The sequence below is a fragment of the Geotrypetes seraphini genome, chromosome 2 (assembly GCF_902459505.1).
Source record: "Geotrypetes seraphini chromosome 2, aGeoSer1.1, whole genome shotgun sequence".
Classification (NCBI taxonomy): Eukaryota; Metazoa; Chordata; class Amphibia; order Gymnophiona; family Dermophiidae; genus Geotrypetes; species Geotrypetes seraphini.
Genome location: NC_047085.1, coordinates 515,106,884 through 515,131,879, shown reverse-complemented (window position 1 = coordinate 515,131,879; position 24,996 = coordinate 515,106,884). Strand labels below are relative to the sequence as shown.

The 24,996-nt window shown below is 47.5% G+C and overlaps 2 protein-coding genes and 1 pseudogene across 2 annotated transcripts in view; all 3 read left to right on the top strand.

The window, feature by feature from the left end:
• LOC117355247 (zinc finger protein 595-like) overlaps positions 1–2,445 on the top strand; it is a 113,737-nt gene extending 111,292 nt beyond the window's left edge. Inside the window, exon 4 of the mRNA XM_033933536.1 lies at positions 1,737–2,445. Within this exon, the coding sequence (XP_033789427.1) occupies positions 1,737–1,748 (12 nt within the window). The 3' untranslated portion in view covers positions 1,749–2,445. The remainder of the gene's footprint in view (positions 1–1,736) is intronic.
• LOC117355241 overlaps positions 1–24,996 on the top strand; it is a 239,152-nt pseudogene that overhangs the window by 112,295 nt on the left and 101,861 nt on the right.
• The window catches only part of LOC117355244 (oocyte zinc finger protein XlCOF6-like), a 91,245-nt gene that overhangs the window by 25,249 nt on the left and 41,000 nt on the right, over positions 1–24,996 (top strand). The window lies entirely within an intron of this gene.

Genomic DNA, 24,996 nt, shown 5'->3' with positions numbered 1-24,996 from the left:
TCAGCGAAATCGTCATCACCCCAATCCAAAAAGACCCAAAAGCACCACAAAACCACCCATCTAACTTTAGACCTATAGCCTCAATTCCGCTATATGTCAAAATTATAGAAGGCCTAGTAGCCAAACTCCTCACCAATTACATAGATGACCACAACCTACTCCACCCCATGCAATCAGGCTTCAGAACAAACTTCAGTACAGAGACACTACTAGGCTCCCTTATGGATACCGTCAGACAACACCTTAGTACAGGGAAAAAAATGCTTCTCATACAACTGGACCTAACTGCAGCATTCGACTTAGTGGATCACAACATCCTTCTACAGATCTTAGACGCAATAGGCATCTCAGATAAAGTATACTCTTGGTTTGAAGGATTCCTAAAACTCAGAACCTACAGTGTAAAATCAAACAAAGAAAAGTCAGAATCCTGGTCAAACCCCTGCGGCGTACCACAAGGATCCCCACTATCCCCTACCCTCTTCAATCTATACACTGCTTCTCTAGGAACGCATCTGGACAATCTGGGCATAACCACCTACAGTTATGCTGATGACATCACCATCCTCATCCCATATGATCATTCTAAACCTACCATGACAGACAAACTTCACCAAACACTTGAAACAGTCACAACCTGGATGAAAAATCACAAACTTAAACTCAACCAAGACAAAACCAAATTCATCCTTCTCGAAAATGACAAGGTCCAAACCACAACCAACTTAGAAATAAACGCAATCAAATATCCAATCCAAACCACCATAAAACTACTTGGCATGACCATAGACAGATGCTGCACTATGCAACCGCAAATAAATAAAACAATTCAGAAATCATTCGCAGTCATGAGAAATCTGAGACAAGTCCGAAAATTCTTTGAAAGAACACAATTCCAACTTATAGTACAATCCCTAATACTAGGTATATTGGACTACTGCAACATCCTCTTCCTTCCTTGCCCTGTAACTACGATTAAACAACTCCAAACAATCCAAAATACAGCTTTGAGACTCATCTACTCATTGAGAAAACATGACCACATCACTGAAGCCTTCATCAACTCACATTGGCTTCCAATCCAAGAAAGAATCCAATTCAAATTCTACTGCATACTATTTAAAACCCTACACGGAGACAGCCCATCATACTTGAACAATCGCCTCATCCTAGCACCCACTACCAGACACAGAAAAACACACTCCCCATTCATACCCCCCCAATCAAGGAAGTAAAAAGAACAAAACTACACGACGGCCTCCTAGCCACTCAAGCCGCAAGGCTGGACAACCAGATCTCCAACCTTCTGATGACCACCCCAGACTATAGGACGTTCAGAAAAGAAATAAAAACCACACTTTTCAAGAAATTCCTGAAGCAGCAATAACATCACGACCTCTTAGTAACTCTAAAACCGACATCTGATCTACCCATTACTGCACTAACAACAACAAAAGAACCTCCACTATGACCAACTATTAATTCTCTTACAAACCACCTCACCCTCAACAACCCGTTAATGTTTATAAAATCTACAACTTACCTCTCTAGCTAATCATTGTAACTCTGTATTTTTTAAATTAACCTTTTGTAATCCGCCTTGAACCGCAAGGTAATGGCGGAATAGAAATCCCTAATGTAATGTAATGTAATGTAAAAGCTTTACTCGGCAGTCAAATTTAAATGTGCACAAGAGGCTTCATACTGGAGTAAAACCATATACTGTTCAGAATGTGGTAAAAACCTAAATGAAAATCACATTAAAGAGATACAAGAAGATAGGTATAGAAAAAAGGTGTATATGAACATCCAGGAGTGGCGGAAAGAGCAACTGTCAAGCAGAGATTTCTGAGAGAAAATATTGGCATTTCCTGCTCTCTTATATAGCTTTGGTATCTTTGACTTTTAGTGTAAGTCTAGACTGTACTTTCTTAGATGTGAAGAGGGGATGAGCCTCATAGAAATAAATTTTAGACAGTGCTCACTGCTGAATATTGACCTATAACAGTTCAGCAATTCAAACTGGAAAACAATTATGTATAAAAGCTGTGATTATCTAAAAATACACAAAATAACCCATGAGAGAGAGAAATATTGTACAGCTTTATAATGACCTCAGAGGATCCACGAGAGTGAGAAACCATTTACATGTCCAGAATGTGGTAAAAGCTTTAATCCCCAATCAAATTTAAAACAGCATAAGTGGGGGCACTAGAGAACCCAAGCAGCATGGAGGCTTGAGACACGAACTCCCGCCAATGATTCCGCTAATTGAAATTTACTCTCAATAATTCCCTACAACATTGCGTTTATCAAAGCTTGAACTACTACTACTATTAATTATTTCTATAGTGCTACCAGACATACACAGCACTGTACAGAGCACAAAGAGTAAGAAAACAGTCCCTTTCAAAATAGTTTACTCACTATATGGCAACTCCTCCAGCCCCTTAACTATTTTAGTCGCTCTTCTCTGGACCCTTTCAAGTAGTAGAAACATAGAAACATAGAAGATGACGGCAGAAAAGGGCCACAGCCCATCAAGTCTGCCCACTCCAACAACCCTACCCCCTTGAATTTACCCCCCTAGAGATCCCACATGTGTATCCCATTTCCTTTTAAAATCCTTCACGCTGCTGGCCTGAATCACCTGAGGTGGAAGTTCATTCCAACGATCGACCACCCTTTCGGTGAAGAAGAACTTCCTGGTGTCGCCATGAAATTTCCCACCCCTGATTTTCAGCGAATGGCCTCTTGTGGCAGAGGGGCCTTTAAAAAAGAAGATATCATCCTCCACCTCAATACGGCCGGTGATATATTTAAACGTCTCTATCATGTCTCCTCTCTCTCTACGTTCTTCAAGTGAATATAGCTGCAATTTATTCAGCCTTTCTTCATACGGGAGGTCTTTGAGTCCCGAGACCATTTTGGTGGCCATTCTTTGAACCGACTCAACTCTCAGCACATCCTTTTGGTAATGTGGCCTCCAGAATTGTACACAATACTCCAGATGAGGCCTCACCATGGATCTGTACAATGGCATTATAACTTCGGGCTTCCGGCTGATAAAACTTCTTCGGATGCATCCCATCATTTGTCTTGCCTTTGATGAAGCCTTCTCCACTTGATTGGCAGTCTTCATGTCTTCGCTAATGATCACCCCCAAATCACGTTCCGCCTTGGTCCTAACTAAGGTTTCACCATTTAGTGTGTAAGTTTTGCATGGATTCCTGCTGCCGAGGTGCATGACCTTACATTTTTTAGCATTGAAGTTTAGCTGCCAAGTCGAGGACCAATGTTCCAATAGAAGTAGGTCCTGCGTCATACTGTCTGGTAAAGTGTTCTCACTTACTATGTTGCATAGTTTGGCGTCATCGGCGAATAATGTGATTTTACCCTGAAGCCCCTGAGTCAGATCTCCCACAAATATGTTGAAGAGGATCGGGCCCAAGACCGAGCCCTGAGGCACTCCACTGATCACCTCCGACGTTTTTGAAGGGGCACCATTTACCACCACTCTCTGAAGTCTACTGTTTAGCCAATCGCCGACCCATGTAGTTAACGTCTCTCCCAGTCCCATTGATTTCATCTTGTTCAATAGTCTGCGGTGCGGAACGCTATCAAAAGCTTTACTAAAGTCCAAGTAAACGACGTCCAGGGACTCACCCACATCCAGTTTCCTTGTTATCCAGTCAAAGAAACTAATCAGATTGGATTGGCAGGACCTGCCTCTGGTAAATCCATGTTGGCGGGGATCCCGTAGATTCTTCTCGTCTAGGATTGTATCTAATTTATGCTTAATTAGTGTTTCCATGAGTTTACTCACTATGGATGTGAGACTCACCGGTCTGTAATTCTCAGCCTCTGTCCTGCAGCCCTTTTTGTGGAGTGGGATTACATTGGCTGTTTTCCAGTCCAAGGGGACTTTTCCCGCCTTCAAGGAAAGATTGAAGATCACAGACAATGGCTCTGCCAGGACATCACACAGCTCTCTAAGCACCCTGGGGTGTAGATTGTCCGGTCCCATGGCTTTGTTCACTTTGAGTCTTGATAGTTCGCAGTAGACGCTGCTGGGTGTAAACTCGAAATTCCAGAACGGGTCATCTGAGCTATGCCTTGCTTGCAACTGTGGACCGGACCCTGGCGCCTCGCAGGTAAAGACTGAGCAGAAGTATTCGTTTAGTAGTTCGGCTTTATCGGAATCTGATTCTGCATAAGTCCCGTCTGCTTTCCTAAGGCGTACTATCCCATTTGTGTTTCTTTTCCTATCATTGATGTACCTGAAAAAGGATTTATCCCTTTTCTTAATGTCCTTTGCTAGATTCTCTTCTATCTGAAGCTTGGCCTCTCTGACTGCCGTTTTGACAGCTTTGGACTTGGCCAGATAGTCTTCTTTTGCTGCTCCTCTTCCTGAATGTTTGTAGGAAACAAATGCTTTTTTCTTTTTCTTAACGAGGTCCGAGATTTCTGTAGTGAACCACTGGGGTCTGTTATTCCTCCGTCGTTTGCTTGTTGTTTTTATATAGCGATTTATTGCTTCATGTAGGGTAGATTTCAGGTTTGCCCACATGGCCTCTACATTATTGGTTTCGGCATGGTCTTGCAGTGCCCGATGGACGAAGTCTCCCATGCGTTTGAAGTCAGTGCCACGAAAATTTAGGACCTTTGTTGTTGTGGTCGATCTGGAGAAACCCTTCCGAAGGTTCAACCAAACCATGTTATGGTCGCTGGAGGCCAGCGTATCACCTACCGAAACTTCTGATACGCTGTCTCCGTTGGTGAGTACCAGGTCTAGTAACGCCTGGTCCCTAGTGGGCTCCAATACCAATTGTTTGAGCTGTGCACCCTTTATGGAGGTTAACAACCTTCTACTGCCGCTAGTTTGTGCGGTAAGTGCATTCCAATCTGTATCGGGCATATTAAAATCCCCTAACAGTACTGTGTCCCCACGCAAGGTGATGTTTTCAATGTCCTCGATTAATTCCATATCCTTTTCTACCTGTTGTCTCGGAGGTCTGTAAATCACACCAAGATACAGGCATTTTTCATTTCCTCTAGCCAGGTTCACCCAGAGGGATTCCCCGGTATACTTAACATCTGTGATTATGGTAGTTTTGATGTCTTCTCTAGTGTATAGAGCTACCCCTCCTCCTAACTTGCCCTCCCTGTCTCGACGGAGTAAGTTGTAACCCGGTATAACCATATCCCACCCGTGTGAGTCCGTGAACCAAGTTTCGGATATCGCCACTACGTCTAGGTCGGCGTTCATTATTTCCGTCTCTAAATCTAGAATTTTATTGCCCAAACTGTGTGCATTGACGTACATAGCTCTCCATACCTTATGTTTGCTAAGTCCCTGTATAGAGTTTCCCGCCTGAGTTAGTGTGACCCCCGATGTATTGTTTACAGTGTGTGCACTTACCTCAGACTCAGAGTGGCGACTCACCTCCTCAGGATAGTTACTTACTGCTCCAGAGAATGAACGGATACCCTCCCCCAACTTACCTAGTTTAAAGCCCTTCGAAGTAGGCGGGCTAGTCGACGTCCGAAGACGTTCTTACCTCTTCTGGTCAGGTGGAGTCCGTCTGGTCCCTGAAGTCCCTGCAGTGCCTCTCCATGGTCCAGAAATCCAAAGTTCATCTCCCTGCACCATCCATGTAGCCACTCGTTAGTCCTCTGGATACGCTCCTCCCGGGCTCTACCCTTACCTCTTACCGGGAGGATTGATGAGAAGACCACCTGCGCTCCCAACTGCCTCAGCTTCTCACCCAGGGCTCCAAAGTCTTTGGGTATGGTCTCCGGGGTGTTCCTGGCAGTGTCATTCGTCCCAACGTGGATGAGAAGCATGGGGAAGTGGTCCTGTGGTTTGAGAAGTCTATCTAGACAGGTGGTGACATCTCGGATTCTGGCCCCAGGCAGACAGCAAACCTCCCTTGATTGTATATCCGGTCTGCAAATTGGTCCCTCGGTGCCCCTTAACATGGAATCCCCAATGACCACCACCCTGCGTTTCTTTGAGGGGAGCTGTTCAGTCGTCCCTGGGACTGTGGTCATGTGTTGGACGTCTTCCTGTTCCTCAACTGCAATCCCTTCCTGTAGGATCTGGAATCTGTTTCTCAGGGCGATTTGTGGGGTCGATGTAAAACTGCCCTGTTTGAGAGAAAAGGAAGAAGATGAAGAAGAAACTGAGAAAGGGGGGGGTCTCCTGTGCTTGCCTGTGGAGGAGGTTACCAGCTGCCAGGAGTCGGCGTCCCCAGCCATTTCCTGTACCCCAGTCGTTGGTCTCAAGGCTGAGGATTTGGGTGTCACGAGGATGGATTTGTCCAGTGCCTGCTCGGAGATTTGGGACAGCTCCTGGACTACGCCGTCGATGAAGGCCTCATCCTCTCTGATGCTCCTCAATCGCCTCACCTCCTCCCTTAGGCTCAATAGTTCCTGTAATATGTCTCCTTCCAGCTGTCCCATCTCCTCTGTCTGTGTAGAAACAGAGGTGTATTGCTGGGGGGGGATGGCCTCGGTTTGCACACACGCCTCTGTCCACCGTCCAGGGTCATCCTCCGTCTGTACATAGGCCATAGCCATCCCCTGGATCCCTCCGGTGACTGGAATGCTGGTCTTGATTGCAGTCCTGGTGCTTCTTGTTCTCCCTGCCATTTCAAATTGTTATTTAGGTATGCCTGCCTGTTAGTTAGTTGAGAAAGCCTGCCTGTTAGTTAGTTTGTGAATTTGAGAGAAAAGTCTGCCTGTTTAAGAGCTTGAAAGAAAGGAAAAAGTCTGCCTGAGAGTTTGTCTCCTTCATGTATGGCGACCAGTGCTAGATGCAGTACTCCAGGTGAGGGCGCACCATGGCCATCTACAGCAGCATGATAACCTTATCCGATTTTTTGTGATCCCCTTCATAATCATTTTGCGCATTCTGTTTGCCCTTTTCACTGCCGCCGTCACACATTGCATGGACGGCTTCATCGACTTGTTGATCAGAACTCCCAAGTCTCTTTCCTGGGTGGTCTTTCCAAGTACTGCCCCTGACATCCTGTATTTGTGCATGAGATTTTTGTTACCGACATGCATCACTTTACACTTATCCACATTGAGCCTCATTTGCCATGTCGATGCCCATTTCTCGAGCTTGATTATGTCATGTTGCAGATCCTCGCAATCCCCCTGTGTTTTCCCTACTCTGAATAACTTCGTATCTTCTGCAAATTTAATCACCTCACTCGTCGTACCAATGTCTAGATCACTTTTAAAGATGTTGAAGAGCAGAGATCCAAGCACTGAGACCTGTGGCACCCCACTGGTGATGCTCTTCCAGTACGAGTATTGTCCATTTACCCCCACTCTCTGTTTCCTGTGTTCTAGCCAGTTTTTAATCAACGTGAGTAATTCACCCTCAATTCCATGGCTCGCAATTTTCCGAAGTAGTTGTTCATGTGGAACGCCTTCTGAAAATCCAGATATACAGTGTCGACTGGGTCGCCCTTGTCTATCTGCCTGTTTACTCCCTCGAATTAGTGCAGTACGTTCGATAAACAAGATCTTCCTATGACACCAGCTGCTTATTAAGTGACCATCAGAGAAATTTATTTTATAGTACATGGATGTTGGATTGTTATATAGTGGTACAGACATTAACAGTGCCATGATGGTCTGATGGCAACTGGTGTTGTATGTTTCTACACTAGAACACTAAGGTTGTGGGTCTGAGCACTATTTAAATTAATACGCAATTCTTTTAAATTGTGATATGAATATAGTTATTTAAGTTATTATCACAATTGAAAAAAAATATATATCCCTATATTTATTTATTCAATGAACAAGTCATACCACATGTGGAAAGTGAAATTAAGATCAAGTGCCACTTGTTGGCATTGTAAGTCAAAGGAAGGCTCCTTAGCTCATATACTTTTCCAATGCACCATTATCCAACCTTTTTGGATTCAAATTTGGAGAACCATCAAAGATATTACAAATTGCCCTGCAGAAGTATCCTTTGATGTGATAATTCTCCGCTCACAACACCCAGGCTTTGCTGAATCGGACTGCCCATCAAAATTGGTGGACGTCCTGATTGCCATTGGTATCCTACATGTTGTAAAAAACTGGAAGTCTGCTCAGTTTCTGAATTACACTTTTTGCTGGACTTCAATCTGCCTATATAAGAACTATGAACAAGCTGCCAAAGGAAAAAGAGACGGCCTCCCACCATCACACCTCTACCGTTCGCCTTGGTCTTACTTAAATCGATATGTTGAAAAAAATTTCAGCCATGTTACTTGACTTGCAGCTATTTTCTTTAACTTTCTCTCTGTCTCTTTATTGATCTACCTTTTATGTATGATGGAGAGATGTTTGATGTTTATTTACATTTATACTGACTTTGTTAAGCTTCTTTTTGTTGGCTTGTATAATTTTCAAAAACTCAATAAAAACATATTTAAAAAAAGAATTAAAAAAAGGAAAAGAAAATGTGGTTCTTTATCCCTCCTCACCGCTTAATGAAGGGTTGAGTTTGATTTCTGGGTGGTTTGTCCTTTTTATTCTGTATCTTGATTTAGATTTAAGGTACAGTCATATGTGTCCATACTCCATCTAAAGGCTCTTCTCCTATCTGTAAGTCAGAGTAGAGACAAAAATGACCCAACAGTGACCATGTTTCAATAGGACTCTAGATCAGGGATTGCAGAAGAAATTCCCCAATAAGACCAGATTATAATATATTCTCATTCTTCAGAACTCTTCCCAAATGTTAAGGGCCACTTTGTAACTTTCATGCTATAACCGCAGTTACGTGCCACAACAGAAGTGACATGGCAGGAGTGCTCATAAATGCATTTAGGCACCTAAGAGCTATTGCAAGTAAGTACGAGGGGCTGGTGTGCAAATAGGCAGAGCACGAGTGGGATACAGGCGATTCCTATAGCTACACGCAAAACCTATAGATTGAGAGAATTGACTCCCTTAACGCTCCACACTGCCATTTCCAAGGAATATCTCATGAACTTGCACTGTCTGGAGATAACTGCTTGAAAAAATGCTCTGCAAATAGGAAACTGACCAATTCTCAAGACAGGCATGGAAAATCCTGGTGCGATATAACCTATCCTTCCTCATATTATGCACAGGTTCTGTCTTAGAGAAATACCTTCTGTATATATCCAGCAGATCATCAGATCCAACACGAATGGAAGAGAGTAAAGAATCAAGGAGATCCGGTAGAAAAGGAAGAAATCCAAACACAGTCAGAAAATGTCTGGGAGGGAGGAAGTGACGTCACCGATGCGAACGGGAGCTTGATCTCAGAGCTCCGTTCGGGCCCGGTGCTAAATTGTTCAAATAAGCTGAGAAATAAGCGCTGAAATATTTTCTTTGGCGACGGAGGGGAGAGCGCAGGGAGCGGAGACCCCATGGCAACGCGCAAAAAAATCCCGACTGAAAAAACCGGCCAGCGCACGCTGGAACAAGCGCTGAGCCGGACAGCACGTGGCAGTGGGGGACTGGAGACCGGCGGTGGTGAGGCGGCGCAATCGAGTGGGGCTGCGGCAGAGGTGACAGCGCTGGCGAGCGCGTCTGCCCCGGGGTGCTCCCCCACGGACCCCCTCACTAAGTCGGATATGCAGGGCTGGATCACCGAAGTCAAAGCCGAAATCTCGGCTGTGGTAGTGCAGGTCCGGGAGGTGGTGCAGGAGCTGCGCACGGACCTCGTGGAGGTGGGCAACCGCGTAGAGGCGGTGGAAATGCGATTGGATTGCTGCGAGGATTCGGTGACCGGGATGCAACGCTCCCTGGAGAGTGCCGCGGCGGAACATCAGCTTTTGATGGACAAGGTGGAGGATCTGGAGAACCGTACCCGGCGTAATAACCTGCGGGTGCGGGGCCTACCAGAATTGCAGGAATATAAGGATGTTAGCGCTACCATCACTACTTTGCTTCGTTGGTTGCTGCAAAATGACACTTTGGATCCGGGCTTGGAGCGTGCTCACAGGGCACTGGGGCCCCGCACATCTGATCAGCCTAAAGATGTTGTGCTGTGTCTGCGGAGCTTTGTGCTTAAAGAACAGATCTTCCGCAGAGCTCGAGAAATGGGCACAGTGACCTGGGAGGGTCATCGGCTGGAATTCTACCAAGATCTGGCGGCAAGTACGCTGCAGAAGCGCCGGGCGTTCCGAGAAGTGACTAAGGCTCTGCAGCGAGGCAATCTGCGCTACCGCTGGACTTTTCCCTTTGGAGTGGTCATCACTATCAATGGAGTGCATACCAGAGTCACTACAGTTCGGGAGGCCCGAACCCTGCTGCAACAAGCAGGCATCGAGATTCCTGAGGAACCTGCTTCTTCTGTGGGAGCGGGGCCCAGTCGAGTGGGACTCCCATCAGCTTCATCTGCTTCACGATGGCAGCGTGTGGAGCGGGGACCACGAAGTGGGAGGGGGGGGTCGAGGCGGTGGCCCCTCGCCTCAGAACAATGCTTCTGCTTAATGTGGTTCCTCTGATGGGAGGGCTAATAATTTGCTTGGCTGTCCCTTCCTCCTTGCACTGTCCAGAGGCCCCCCCCGCCTGTGGGGGTTTGGTTTGCCCTGGGTGACTGTGTTTCTATGTTTTAACTATGGGGAGGTGTGCTTGGAGGGTCATCCTCGACCTGGATGCTCTGTGGAGGGGTGGGGGAGTGGGGGGCTGAGGGAGTGTTGGGAGGGATTACGAGGGAGTAGTGGGGGGTTGGTGGTGGAGGGTAGCTGGACGGGTGTGTTTGTTTGGGATTGCTGATACTTGTTATTTGACAATTTTGTATAGTTGTGGGGTGGGGTGATAAGGGCTTCGGGGATTGTTACTTTCCTGGTATGTGGGTGGGAGATCTGCAGACTCTCACATGGGGGAGTGGGGGGTGGAGGGGAGGGGGGGGTGGGGAGGAGAGGATTGCTAGGGTTTTATATGGGGGAGCTTCTTACTGTGGGGGTGGGGGGATGGGGGGAGAGAGGGGGGGAGGGGGGGACATGTCTGTTGGGGTTGGTCTTGCATTGTCTCTGTACTCCTTTGAACAATGGGGGTGTTTAAACTAGTATCTTACAATATTAGAGGTCTTAATTCCCCTAACAAGCGGAGGGCCTTTTATAGGGAATTGATCCGTTTGAGGGCTGATGTTTGTTTTGTTCAGGAAACCCATTTACTGCAAGCCCATGAATCCTTGGGGGGGGATCACAGGTTTCCGCAGGCCTTCTGGGCCTCCCGGGTGGGCACTTCTAAGAGGTGCGGGGTGGGCATTCTTATCCGTAAGGGAATCCGTTGTGAGGTGCACAGGGTTGTGAGGGATCCCCAGGGCAGGTATATTATGTTGGAAGCTACGATTGAGGGGGTCTTATACTCCCTGGTTAATGTCTATGCCCCTAATGAGGGTCAGGGGATCTTCTTTCGTGAGTTGGTCCCCCGGATCCTCAAGTTCAAGGGGGGGGCCCTGGTCCTTGGTGGGGATTTCAACCTTACCGTGGCTCCTCACTTGGATAATTCTGGGAGGGCGGATTATTATGGGAGACGAGATCGCAAATTATTGCGTGAGACACTGGCTGGTTTGAATGTGGTGGATTGTTGGAGGTGGCTCCACCCTTCGGTGAAAGACTATACCTACTTCTCGGGAGTACACTCCTCCTATTCCAGAATTGATTATATATTTGTGGAGAGGGGACTTCTCCGGAGGGTGGAGTCTTCAGGGATTGAGTCCTTCACGTGGTCGGATCATGCCCCGGTGTGGTTGCGATTCCAGGGGGAGGGAGGGGGTGGGGGACGGAAATTTTGGCGCTTCAATGATAGTCTCTTAGATGATCCAGAGGTGGGAATGCAGATTGAGGGGTGGATACAAGACTATTTGGAGGTGAATGTGGAGTGTGGAGCTTCCTTGGAGGCGGTTTGGGAGGGGCTGAAGGCTACCCTTAGGGGCAGGCTGATAGCCCTGGCGTCGGCTAGGCAGCGTAAGCGGCGGGAGGTAGCCGCTACTCTGCTGATTGAAATTGGTAGGTTGGAAAGTTTACATAAGCGTTCCCCCTGGAATGTGGTATTGCGGGAGCGCTTGCTTCAGGCTCGTAGGGATCTTCAGGCTTTAGACTTGGAAAGATTGCACCATAATTTGCAGCTCCTCCAGCAGCGATATTTTGAGTTCTCCAATAAAGCTAGTCGCCTGGTTGCACACCGTCTTAAGGTGCGACAGACACGAAATCAGATTCTCTCACTCCGGGCTGCTTCTGGGGAAGTGTTACAGACCGAGGAAGCTATCCGGGCACGTTTTGTGGAATATTACTCTCAACTCTATACCCCGGAAGATCCAGGGCCTTCACAGGATCAGGATGCTTATTTGATATCAGCTGAGCTACCCCAGATTGCACAGGGAGATGTGGCAAGGTTGGACCGCCCTCTCACATTGATTGAGGCTCGTAGTGCGCTGCGTTCTATGAAACTTGGTAAATCCCCTGGATTGGATGGTTTTACTGTTCGGTACTATAAACGATTTCAGGATCTGCTGCTGCCCCCTCTATTGCGTTTTCTTAATTCCTTGCAGGGGAATAGTGCCCTCCCCTTCTTTATGCGTCTGGCGGGTGTGACAGTGTTGGCTAAGGAGGGGAAGGATCCTCTCCAGTGTGCATCCTATAGACCGATATCCCTATTGGGGGTGGATACTAAGATCTTCACGCGCATTCTGGCGGACCGATTGATGAGTTGGATACCTCGGCTGATCCATCCGGATCAGTCGGGATTTGTAGTTGGCAGACAGGTGGGTGATAACACGCGTAGGGTCTATAACTTGTACGACCGGGCCAGGGGTGGGGTAAGAGAGACAGTGTTTTTGTCTATCGACGCTGAGAAAGCGTTCGATAGAGTCTCTTGGCCTTTTTTGTTTCGGGTCTTGGAGTCTGTGGGTTTGGGCCCGAGAATGAGAGACTGGATCCGAGTCCTCTATAATGGGCCCCTGAGTTGTATTAAAGTAAATGGTAGTTATTCGGAGACTTTCTCCCTAGCAAGGGGTACACGTCAGGGGTGTCCCCTCTCCCCGATTCTCTTTGCTTTGACTGTGGAACCCCTGGCGCAGCGTGTGCGGATGAATCCGGATATTCAGGGGGTCATGGTGCCGGGAGGGGACTTTAAGTTGGCTCTGTTTGCGGACGATATCCTGTTTACGGTGGAAGACCCTGCCGAGTCTTTACCGGCTATATTGCAGGAGTTGGAAATTTATGGGAATGTGTCAGGATTTCGGGTCAATATCGGTAAATCGGAGCTTCTTAACATCAACCTACCTGCTGACCGGGTTTCCTATCTTAGAGATCGGTATCCGTTTCGGTGGGTCTCGCATTCATTGCGATACCTAGGGGTATATTTTGGACCGCCGGGAGTGGAGATGTATGACCTCAACTTCCCTCCGCTCTTTCGTCGCATCCGCCAGGATTTGCTTAAATGGAAGGACCTGTATTTCTCTTGGCTGGGCCGGGTGGCCATTGTGAAGATGATGATTCTGCTCCGCTTGTTGTTCTTATTTCAGGTGTTGCCTTTATGGGTGGAGAGGAAAACATTAGAGGGAGTGCAAAGGCATATTTCTAATTTTATTTGGGCGGGTAGACGGCCGAGGGTGAGTAGAAAGGTCTTGTGCATGGGGAGAGGGGACGGAGGGCTGGGAGTCCCGGATGTGGTGAAATATTATCAGGCTGCTCAGCTACGCGCCCTTTTAGAATGGCAGGCGCAGACACCGAAACTGTGGGTGGAAATTGAGCAAAGGTTAAGTGGGGGGGTGCCTCTGTTACATCGGCCGTGGGTACCCGGTAGGGCACGCCTGATGGGGGAGATATCCTCGGTAGCGGTTTCCCTGAGGGTATGGAATCAAACCAGAGCTTGTTTACTGGGGCGTGGGCGTCATTCCTGGTTTACTCCGTTGAGATTCAATCCTGATTTCCCACCGGGGGGAGCGGGGGGAGTTTTCGCAGAGTGGGAGGCACGGGGCTTAGTCTGCATGGGTCAGCTGTGGGACCCGGTGTTGGGTGGGGTGAGATCCTTTACGGACCTCAGGGGCAGGTATGGGCTTGGATTAAGGGATCTGTTCCCCTACATGCAGGTCCTTCACTATGTTAGGACATCGGGTATTTTGGGAGACTTGAGGGGTGGTAAGACGCCCTTTGAATTATTATTGGGCCCAGTGCTTAGGAAGGGAGCTCTCTCTGCGATTTATCGGTGTCTCAATGGTCGGGGGGCCCCCCTTCCATACATGAAGGCCTGGGAGGGTGATTGTGGCTCTGTAATTTCCTGGGACACTTGGGGTGACATATGGGCGGAGATCTCCTCGGCGGGTATAGCGGCTTTGATAATTGAGAACGGATATAAGGTTCTTTTCCGATGGTATTATACTCCTCAGACTGTGGCTCGGTGGCAGGAGGGTGCGAGTGTGCTTTGCTGGAGGGGCTGTGGGGAAGTGGGTACCTACTTTCACATGTGGTGGCAGTGCAGGAGGGTGTGTGGATTCTGGACTGATGTTTTTGCTCGGGTGTCCCGGATCCTGGATGTCCAGATTCCGGCTGATTGGCGACACGCCTTGTTGTTTTGGCATCAATTAGACCTGGCTCGGGGGGACTCTCTGTTCTGCAAACTTGCATTCACTGCTGCTAGATTGGCTGTTGCCTCTCGGTGGAATCAGGTACTTCCACCCACATGGGCCCTGGTGGAGCAACGCATGCTTAATTGGCAGAATCTGTATTACTTAACAGCTTTGAGGCATGGTAAATTACATGGCTATGCTCATGTGTGGCGCCAATTTCGGGCCTCGGTGGGGGGTGTGTGGTAGGGGTGGTCGGGGACCTTGAGCTACACTGGGGGTTGGGCCTGGGTGGGCGAGGTTTGGGGGGGCCCTTCTTTATATTCCTTTTTAATGTTTGGGTTGTGTCTGGAATTGTTTAGTTTTGACCTTATTGATAGCTGTGGGTATGATGTTTTGTCCCGGGGGGGGGGGGGGGTGGGGGGTATAGGTTGTGGTGGGGTGGGTATTATAGCTTGTTCTTTTCAGTTTGTACGCTTTGCACATGACTACATAGCTGATTGTGTTTTCGTGTGTGCTTCTGGAGTGGGATGTTCTGCTCATTGAATTTATGTTCTTGTATCTCATGTGCTTTTGCTATGTACTGTTTGGAGTGTTTTCTTAATAAAAGCTTTTCAATTGAAAAAAAAAAAGAAAATGTCTGGGAGAATATTTCCCAGGGAACTGAGCAAATTAACACAAAGAATTATAAGCAGGAATCAAAGAAACAGAGAGACCCTACAGATGTCTCAAGGGATGGAGTCAGTAAGTGTGAGAGAAATGACAGGGATCTGGGTTACATCCCTGAGGACCAGAGACACCTAGCAGAGGGACCCTTCCAAATTAAAAACAGTGATAAAGTGACTTCTAAATTCCACCATGGTAAGAGGAAAGGAAAAACCCCTGAGGATGGCTTCTTCGAGGCTGGAAGAGAAGAAGGAAGTGAGGACTTACCCTTCGTCGACTTCGGGGTCGAGGAGACTGGCTTCGACGAAGCGGGCTGTCGGGGCGAGGTCGAGGGAGACGAGGCCGAGGTCAAGGCCGGGGCCGACGTCGAGGCCTTCCCCGCCACGGCGTCCACCGCAAAGAGCTCCGCCATGCGAGCGCGGAGGGCCCTGGTTTGAAAAGTAGAGCACCGAGTACAGGAGTCAGTCGGGTGCTCAGGACCCAGACAAAGTAAGCTCCACCGGTGAGGATCGGTGATCGAAAGGAGATGATCGCACCGGGTGCACTTTTTAAAACCCGTCAAGGGACGGGACATGGATACGAAACCCGGCCAGGAACGAACGAGGTCCCGCGGCTGCGGCTCCCGGGAGCCCCCGGAGCCGAACAGAAGAAAAATCAAAGTTTTTTTTTGTTTTTTTTTTTTACGAAAACCAATACACAAATAATTAAAAAAACAAAGTAAGCACAGCGACCGAGAGGGAAACACTCAGCCGCGGTGTCAGAAGGCTAAACAAGAAGAGCACAAATTCCACAGGGCTTCTGGCTCCGCGGAAAAGACTGAACTGAGGACCACGAGGTGGGGATGCGCCCTCTAGTGGGCAAGAAGGCATGCACATGCGTGGTGCAGTGTAGCAAACTTGAAACTTCAATCAAGTTTGCTTGAAAAGCTGTCCGCGCTGGGGCTCCGTAGATGACGTCACCCACATGTGAGAATATCATGCCTGCTTGTCCTGGGATAATAAATACTTCACTTGGCTTTCAAAAAAGTCACCAATTGAGCCACACAGGGTGCAAACCATTTACATGTACCGAGTGTAATAAAAGCTTCACTTTTCTTTCAGCTCTAAAAAGAATCAAAATGATCCACACAGGACACAAACCTTGGTTTGCGAGCATAATTTGTTCCAGAAACATGCCTGTAATCCAAAACACTCGTATATCAAAGCAAATTTCCCCATAAGAGATAATGGAAACTCCAATTCATTCCACAACCCAAAAACTTTAATACAAAATACTGTACATAGGGAGTCAATTCTCTCAATCTATAGGTTTGGCGTGTAGCTATAGGAATTACCTGTATCCCACTCGTGCTCTGCCTATTTGCACACCAGCCCTTCGTACTTCGTACTTGCAATAGCTCTTAGGTGTACATAGGAAAATATGAGAGGAAACGCAGTTTTGGACTTAATTCTAAATGGACTACGAGGATTGGCGCAAGGTGTAGAAGTAGAGGAGATGCTGGGAACCAGTGATCATAAAATGATCTGCTTCAACCTGGACATGGGGACGAAACATCGATCCAGAACGACGGAAACGGCACTGAACTTCCAAAAAGGGAATTACAAAGGGATGAGACTCACGGTGGGGAAGAAGATCAAGAAAAGGATAAGCACTGTAAAGACGCTAGAGCAAGCATGGTCTCTTTTTAAGGACACAGTCACTGAGGCGCAAAATCTATATATACCACGTATCAGCAATGGATCCAAGAGGAAAAAGAAGGAACCGGCGTGGCTCACTGTAGTGGTGAAGGAAGCAATCAGGGACAAGAAAACTTCGTTTAAGGAATGGAAAAGATCAAAAACGGATGAAAACTGGAATAAGCATCAACGCAGGTGCCAAAAGCGACTATGAGGAAAAAATAGCCAAGGAAGCGAAAAACTTCATATCGTTCTTTTGATATATTAAGGGGAAATGACCCGCAAAGGAAGCGGTGGGGCCGTTGGTTGACCGAGGAATGAAGGGAGTGCTAAAGGAGGACAAAGCCATCGCCGACAAACTGAACACATTTTTTTCATCTGTGTTTACCAAAGAGGATATACGCTGACAGGCTATACGTGGGAAACAAAGATGGGAAACTGACAGTGTTAACGGTCAGTCTAGAAGAGGTATGCCAGCAGATTGATAGACTTAGAAATGATAAATCCCCAGGACCGGATGGCATCCATCCGAGGGTAATCAAGGAACTGACAGCCAATCTGTCGATCAAATCGAGAAGGGTTCTGGAAGACTGGAAGGTGACGAATGTTATGCCGATATTCAAGATAGGTTCGAGAGGTGATCTGGGAAACTACAGACCGTTGAGTTTGACCTCGGTACCGGGAAAGATGGTAGAGGCGCTGATAAAGGACCGCATCATTGAGCATCTTGACGGACACGACCTGATGAGGACCAGCCAGCATGGCTTCAGCAGAGGAAGATCATAGAAACATAGAAAGATGACGGCAGAAAAGGGCTATAGCCCATCAAGTCTGCCCACTCTACTGTCCCACCCCATTAAGTCAGAGTGCTGCTCGACCCACGTAGAGATCCCACGTGGATGTCCCATTTATTCTTAAAGTCGAGCACACTAGTGGCCTTGATCACCTGCACCGGCAGTTTGTTCCAGTGATCCACCACCCTTTCTGTAAAGAAATACTTCCTGGTGTCACCACCAAATCTCCCTCCTCTGAGTTTAAGCGGGTGCCCCCTTGTGACCGAAGGTCCCTTAGGAAAGAATATGTCGTTTTTCACCTCGACACGACCCGTGACGTACTTAAATGTCTCAATCATGTCACCCCTCTCCCTGCGCTCCTCTAGAGAGTAGAGCTGCAACTTGCCCAGTCTTTCCTCGTATGAGAGACCCTTGAGTCCGGAGACCATCCTAGCGGCCATTCGCTGGACTGACTCAACTCGGAGTACATCTTTACGGTAATGTGGCCTCCAGAATTGCACAAAGTACTCCAGATGAGGTCTCACCATGGCTCTGTACAGTGGCATTATGACTTCAGGTTTACGGCTGACTAAGCTTCTGTTGATACATCCCATCATCCGCCTTGCCTTGGATGAGGCCTTCTCTACCTGTTTGGTAGCCTTCATGTCTGCACTGATGATTACTCCCAAGTACCGTTCTTCTGAGGTCGTAGCTAGTGTTTCTCCATTCAAGGTGTATGTTCTGCATGGATTTCTGCTGCCGAGATGCATCACCTTACACTTCTTTGCGTTGAAGCCCAGCTGCCATGTTGAGGACCAGTTTTCCAACTTGATCAGATCCTGCGCCATACCATCCGTGAAGATCGCTTTCACCTACTATATTACACAGTTTGGCGTCGTCGGCAAACAGCGCTATTTTTCCCTGAAGCCCTCTGGTCAAGTCCCTTATGAATATGTTAAAAAGGGATGGTCCCAGGACTGAGCCCTGCGGCACTCCGCTAGTCACCTCCGATGTCTCAGAGAGAGTGCCATTGACCACCACTCTCTGAAGTCTTCCACTTAGCCAATCGTTGACCCATGCAGTCAGTTTCTCACCTAACCCCATCGATTTCATCTTGTTTAATAGTCTACGGTGTGGGACACTGTCAAAAGCTTTACTGAAATCCAAGTATACTATGTCCAGAGACTCTCTCAAGTCTAGCTTTCCTGTCACCCAATCAAAGAAGCTGATGAGATTGGACTGGCATGACCTGCCCCTAGTGAATCCATGTTGACAGGGATCCCTCAGATTCCCCTCATCCAATATCGTGTCTAATTTCCCTTTAAGTAGAGTTTTCATGAGTTTACACACTATTGATGTGAGACTTACTGGTCTGTAATTCGCAGCCTCCGCTCTGCAACCCTTTTTGTGCAGAGGAACAACATTGGCAGTTTTCCAGTCCAGGGGGACCCTCCCCGTACTTAGGGAGAGATTGAAGAGCATGGCTAACGGTTCCGCCAAAACATCGCATAGCTCTCTGAGCACTCTTGGGTGCAGATTGTCCGGTCCCATGGCTTTGTTCACCTTGAGTCTTGACAGTTCTCGGTAAACATCAGCTGGTGTGAACTCAAACTCCTGAAATGGGTCATCCATGCTTTGCTTTGCATCCAGCCGAGGCCCGTGCCCTGGTGCCTCGCAGGTAAAGACTGAACAGAAGTAATCATTCAGTAGTTTGGCTTTATCGGAGTCAGTTTCCACATAATTCCCGTCTGGCGTTCTAAGGCGTTCTATCCCGTTTCTGTTCTTTTTCCTGTCGCTAACTTATCTGAAGAAGGATTTGTCCCCTTTCTTGATGTTCTTCGCTAGAGTTTCTTCCATACGAAGTTTGGCCTCCCTGACTGCTGTTTTGACCGCTGCAGACTTTGTCCTGTATTCAGTGTTTGCTTCTTTTTCCCCCATGCGTTTGTATGATAGGAATGCTCTTTTCTTCTCCTTGACGAGGTATGATACCTCATCTGTGAACCATTGGGGTTTCCTTTTTCTTTGTTGTTTGTTTACCGATTTTATGTAGCAGATAGTTGCCTCATGAAGGATCGATTTCAAGGTTGTCTACATAGCATCCACATTATCAGTTACTTCTTGAACCTGCAGCTTCTGGTAGACGAAATCTTGCTTGATGAACTTGCACTTCTTCGAGGGAGTAAACAGACAGATAGAAAAGGGTGACCCAGTCGACATTGTATATCTGGATTTTCAGAAAGCTATCGACAAGGTTCTGCATGAACGACTACTATGAAAAATTGCGATTCATGGAATCGAGGGTGAAATACTCAAGTGGATTAAAAACTGGTGGCAAATAGGAAACAGAGAGTGGACAATACTCGGACTGGAAAAGCTTCACCAGTTGAGTGCCACAGGGTTTGGTGCTTGGACCTGTGCTCTTCAACATATTTATAAATGATCTGGAAATTGGTACGAGTGAGGTGATTAAATTTGCGGACGATACAAAGTTATTCAGAGTAGTGAAGACGCAGGAGGATTGCGAGCATCTGCAACGCGACATAAACACACTTGAGAAATGGGCCGCGACATGGCAGATGAGGTTCAACGTGGATAAGTGTAAGGTGATGCATGTCGGTAACAAAAATCTTATTCATGAATATAGGATGTCCGGGGAGGTACTTGGAGAGACTCTCCAGGAAAGAGACTTGGGAGTACTGGTCAACAAGACAATGAAGGCGTCTGCGCAATGTGTGGCGGCAGCAAAAAGGGCAAACAGAATGCTGGGAATGATTAAGAAGGGGATCATGAACAGGTCGGAGAAGGTTGTCATGCCTCTTTACGTGCCATGGTGCGCTCTCACCTGGAGTACTGCGTCCAGCACTGGTCGCCGTACATGAAGAAGGACACAGTACTAGTCGAAAGGGTCCAGAGAAGAGCAACTAAAATGGTAAAGGGGCTGGAGGAGTTGCCATACAGTGAGAGATTAGAGAAACTGGGCCTCTTCTCCCTTGAAAACAGGAGACTGAGAGGGGACATGATTGAAACATTCAAGATAATGAAGAGAATAGACTTAGTAGATAGAGACAGGTTGTTCACCCTCTCCAAGATAGGGAGAACGAGAGGGCACTTTCTAAAGTTAAAAGGGGATAGATTCCGTACAAACGTAAGGAAGTTCTTCTTCACCCAGAGAGTGGTAGAAAACTGGAACGCTCTTCCGGAGACTGTTGTAGGGGACCTCCAGGGGTTCAAGACAAAGTTAGATGAATTCCTGCAGAACTGGAATGTATGCAGGTAAGGCTGGTCTCGGTTAGGGCACTGGTCTTTGACCTAGGGGCTACTGCGGGAGTGGACTGCTGGGCACGATGGACCACTGGTCTGACCGAGCAGCGGCAAATTCTTATGTTCTTATGTTATAAAGAAATATTTTCTCCAGTTTGTTTTAAATCTACTACTTAGTAGCTTCATCGCATGCCCCCCTAGTCCTAGTATTTTTGGAAAGAGTAAACAAGCGATTTACATCTACCAGTTCCACTTCACTCAGTATTTTATAGACCTCTATCATATCATCTCTTTTCCAAGCGTAAGGGTCCCAGCCACTTTAGTTTTTCCTCGTAGGCAAGTCGTCCCATCCCTTTTACCATTTTCGTCACCCTTCTAATTCTATATCTTTTTTGAGATATGGCAACCAGAATTGCACACAGTATTTGAGGTGTGGCCGTACCATAGAGCGATACATAGGCATAACATTTTCATCTTTGTTTCCATTCCTTTCCTGATAATTCCTTACATTCTATTTGCTTTCTTAGCTGTCACTTGACATTGAGGTGAGAGTTTCAACGATGACACCTAGGTCCTTTATCCTGGGCGGTGACTCCTAACATGCAACCCTGCATCACGTCGCTATAGTTCAAGTTCCTCTTTCCCACGTGTATCACTTGACTACTGTAATGCACTCTACACTGGTCTGAGTGCAAAGTGTCTATACCAGCTCCAATTGATGCTCCAGCAAGACTAATAGAAGGCTGTAAGCGAAGTGACCACAACATACCATTTTTGCAAAAAACTTAATTGGCTAACAGTAGAATACAGAGCTAAATTTAAAACTCTGTGTCTGATCTTCAAGGCCCCCAAAGGAAATGGCCCATAGTAGCTGAAGAACAGGATCTCCATGTAAGGTTTTCCCAAGGAGTATCCTTAACCACCCCCTCTCTGGCCAGCGAGCCTTCTCCAGAATAGCCCCCCACCATTCTGGAAATCAGTCCTTGAAAGGCTTTGCTTAACACCAGACCAGTGGCATACCTAGCATATGTGACACTCGGGGCCCATCATTTTTGCCCCCCCCCCCATCTGTACGAAAAACATGATTTTTAGTAACAAGCCACATGTCACACAAAGAAATCAAAACGCTGCTATTCAAAAAGTATATACAATCTACCTAATCTCCCTCTCCTCTTCCCCTAGAAATCAAAACACTACTGTTCAATACCATTACAATCTTCCTATTCTCCCTCTCCTCTCCACTTACACCAACCAGGTTCTGCACACACCCTGGCACCATACCCTCAATCGACCAATAAAAAAAAACAACAAAAAAAAACCAAAGCCACCTGGAACCTATATCATCCTACCGAAACCGATTACCTACCAACGTATGGAAACAGACAATTTGCTATGTAATGTAATGTAACCTGATTTATCTTCCAATGTTATTATGTCTATACACTCATTCTGTTATTAAGTCTATACCCTCAATCTGTATTCTCCAATGTCATGTACCCTTCTGGAAATGTCCAGTTCTCTTCTTATGTAATCCGCTTAGAAACCGCAAGGTACAAGCGGAATAAAAATCACTAATGTAATGTAAGTACCTAGGAAAAGGCAGCATCTTACATACTGCAGTGAGCAGTACAACATCAATACACCCATTGTAAAACTAAACAAGCCAGACTAGTACAGATCAATCCTGCAGTCAATCCTAACAAAAAAACATGTCTTTAGAAAAAACACAGAAAACACCTTCGCCTCGTATGGAATATGTCATCACAAACTAACCCCTCCCTCTTTTACAGAACTGTAGTGTGGATTTTAGCCATGGTGGTAACAGGTCTGACATAGAATTCTGAGCATCAGAGCTGCTACCACCATGGCTGGCGCTAAAAAACGCTCCACAGTTTTGTAAAAGGGGGGGATAAAATAGAAATACATAGACAAAGGTTAAATTGAACCAGTAAGAAGCTGGACTCTGCATACAGTGCACCACAGAAACAGTGACATATGTCTCCTAAAGCAATAAATAAATAGAAATTTTTTTTTCTACCTTTGTCTTCTGTGGTTTCTGCTTTCCTCATCTTCTTGTAACTCTCTTCCTTCCATCCACTGTCTGCTGTCTCTCTTCCCCTATATGGCATCTTCTCTCCTTCTATGCCCCTTCCAGAAACTGTATGCCTCCCCCTTCTATCTCTCCTTTCACCCCCATTGGTATGGCATCTCTCTCCTCTCCTTCCCTCTCCCACACCTCTCCTCTGCAATCCCTTTCCCTTTTTTCCCTCATTTTCCTTTTCAATTTATTTTCTGCATCTGTCTAGATTATGTTCCTTACTACCCTCTCATCAATGTCCTTTTTTACTGTCTACCTAAAGCTTGCCACCTCTTTCCCTCCAGTGTTTCCCTAACAATCCTTTTCTCCCCATCATGTGCCCTCCTTTTATTTATCCCCTCCTTCCATCATGTACCCTCTTTCTCCAACCCTTCCATCTAGTACCTTCTCTCTCTGTCCACTTCCATCCAGCATCTGCTCCCCTCTTTCTCTCCTCCCATTTCCTTCCTTCATTTACTCCCTTATCTCTCCCATCTGCACTTCCATCCAGCATAGGCTCCCCACTACCATCCAATGTCTGCCCTTTCTCTCGCCATCCACCTCTCTTCAATCAGCATCTGCCCCCTTTCTTTCCCTCCAATATCCTTACCCCTTATGTCTCTCCCCTTTCTCTGTACATCAATTGTATCAGCACCACCCTTCCATACCACCCAGCCCCCTTTCTTTCCCTCCACCACTCTTCCATTCCAGTAATCTTGCTCATTTCTCTCCCTTCATTCAGCAAGGTCCCACGATGACTGTAGCTGCCGGCTGCCAGTCCACCCCACTCAGACGTACTTGCTCTGAAGTGGACTCAGAAGCCGCATGCTGGAAGGTCCTGCGATGACTCGTCTGCTGGCTCTGCTCCGGAAGAAGTAAGTTACGTCGGAGGGAGTGGACCCGGCAGACGCAGGGAGTTGTGGCAAAGTCCCACAATGACTGCGTCTTCCGGGTCCACCCCTTCCGATGTAACTTACTTCTTCCGGAGCAGAGCCGGCAGATGAGTCATCACGGGACCTTCCTGCACCTCAGCGCAGCTGCCGACTCTGCTGCAGAAAAAGTAAGTCAGAGGTAATGTGACCATTTATTTTTTCATCAAAAGGGGACATCTATTAATTGACTGTGTATCCTTTCATTTCTTTCTTTCTGCACTCAGGCCCAACAATTGTCCCTTTCTATTCCCTCCCTCCTTCCTTCCCATGTCCTTAGTGCCCCCAGTGCCTCCTTCCTGTGTCCATGGTGCCCCCAGTGTCTCCTTCCCGTGTCTTTAGTGCCCCCAGTGCCCCGTCCTGTGTCCTTAGTGCCCCCAGTGCCTCCTTCCTGTATCCATAGTGCCCCCAGTGCCTCCTTCCTGTGTCCATAGTGCCCCCAGTGCCTCCTTCCTGTGTCCATGGTGCCCCCAGTGTCTCCTTCCTGTGTCTTTAGTGCCCCCAGTGCCACGTCCTGTGTCCTTAGTGCCCCCAGTGTCTCCTTCCTGTGTGATATAGTGCCCCCAGTGCCTCCTTCCTGTGTCCATAGTGCCCCCAGTGCCCCGTCCTGTGTCCTTAGTGTCCCCAGGGCCTCCTTCCTGTGTCCATGGTGCCCCCATCCTGTGTCCATGGTGCCCCCGTGCCTCCTTCCCGTGTCCTTAGTGCCCCCAGTGCCTCCTTATGTCCCCCCCCCACTGCCCCCAGATTTTCTCCACCCCCAAAGCAAGCCTGCCTGTCTGTCTACCAATCTCCCTCCCTTCGTGCTGCGCTAAAGCCAGCCAGCTTGCCTGCCTACATCCTGCAATACCTACCGCGGAAAAAAAAAAGCGCGTCTCCCCTTACTTTCTCCCGGTCCGCACCTGCAATCTTACCTCCACCCGCCAACAAGAAGTCTTTCCGACGTCAATTCCGATGTCGGAGAGAACATTCCGGGCCAGCTAATCAGTGCCTGGCTGGTCCGGAACGTCCTCTCCGACGTCTGAATTGATGTCGGAGAGACTTCTTGTCGGCAGGG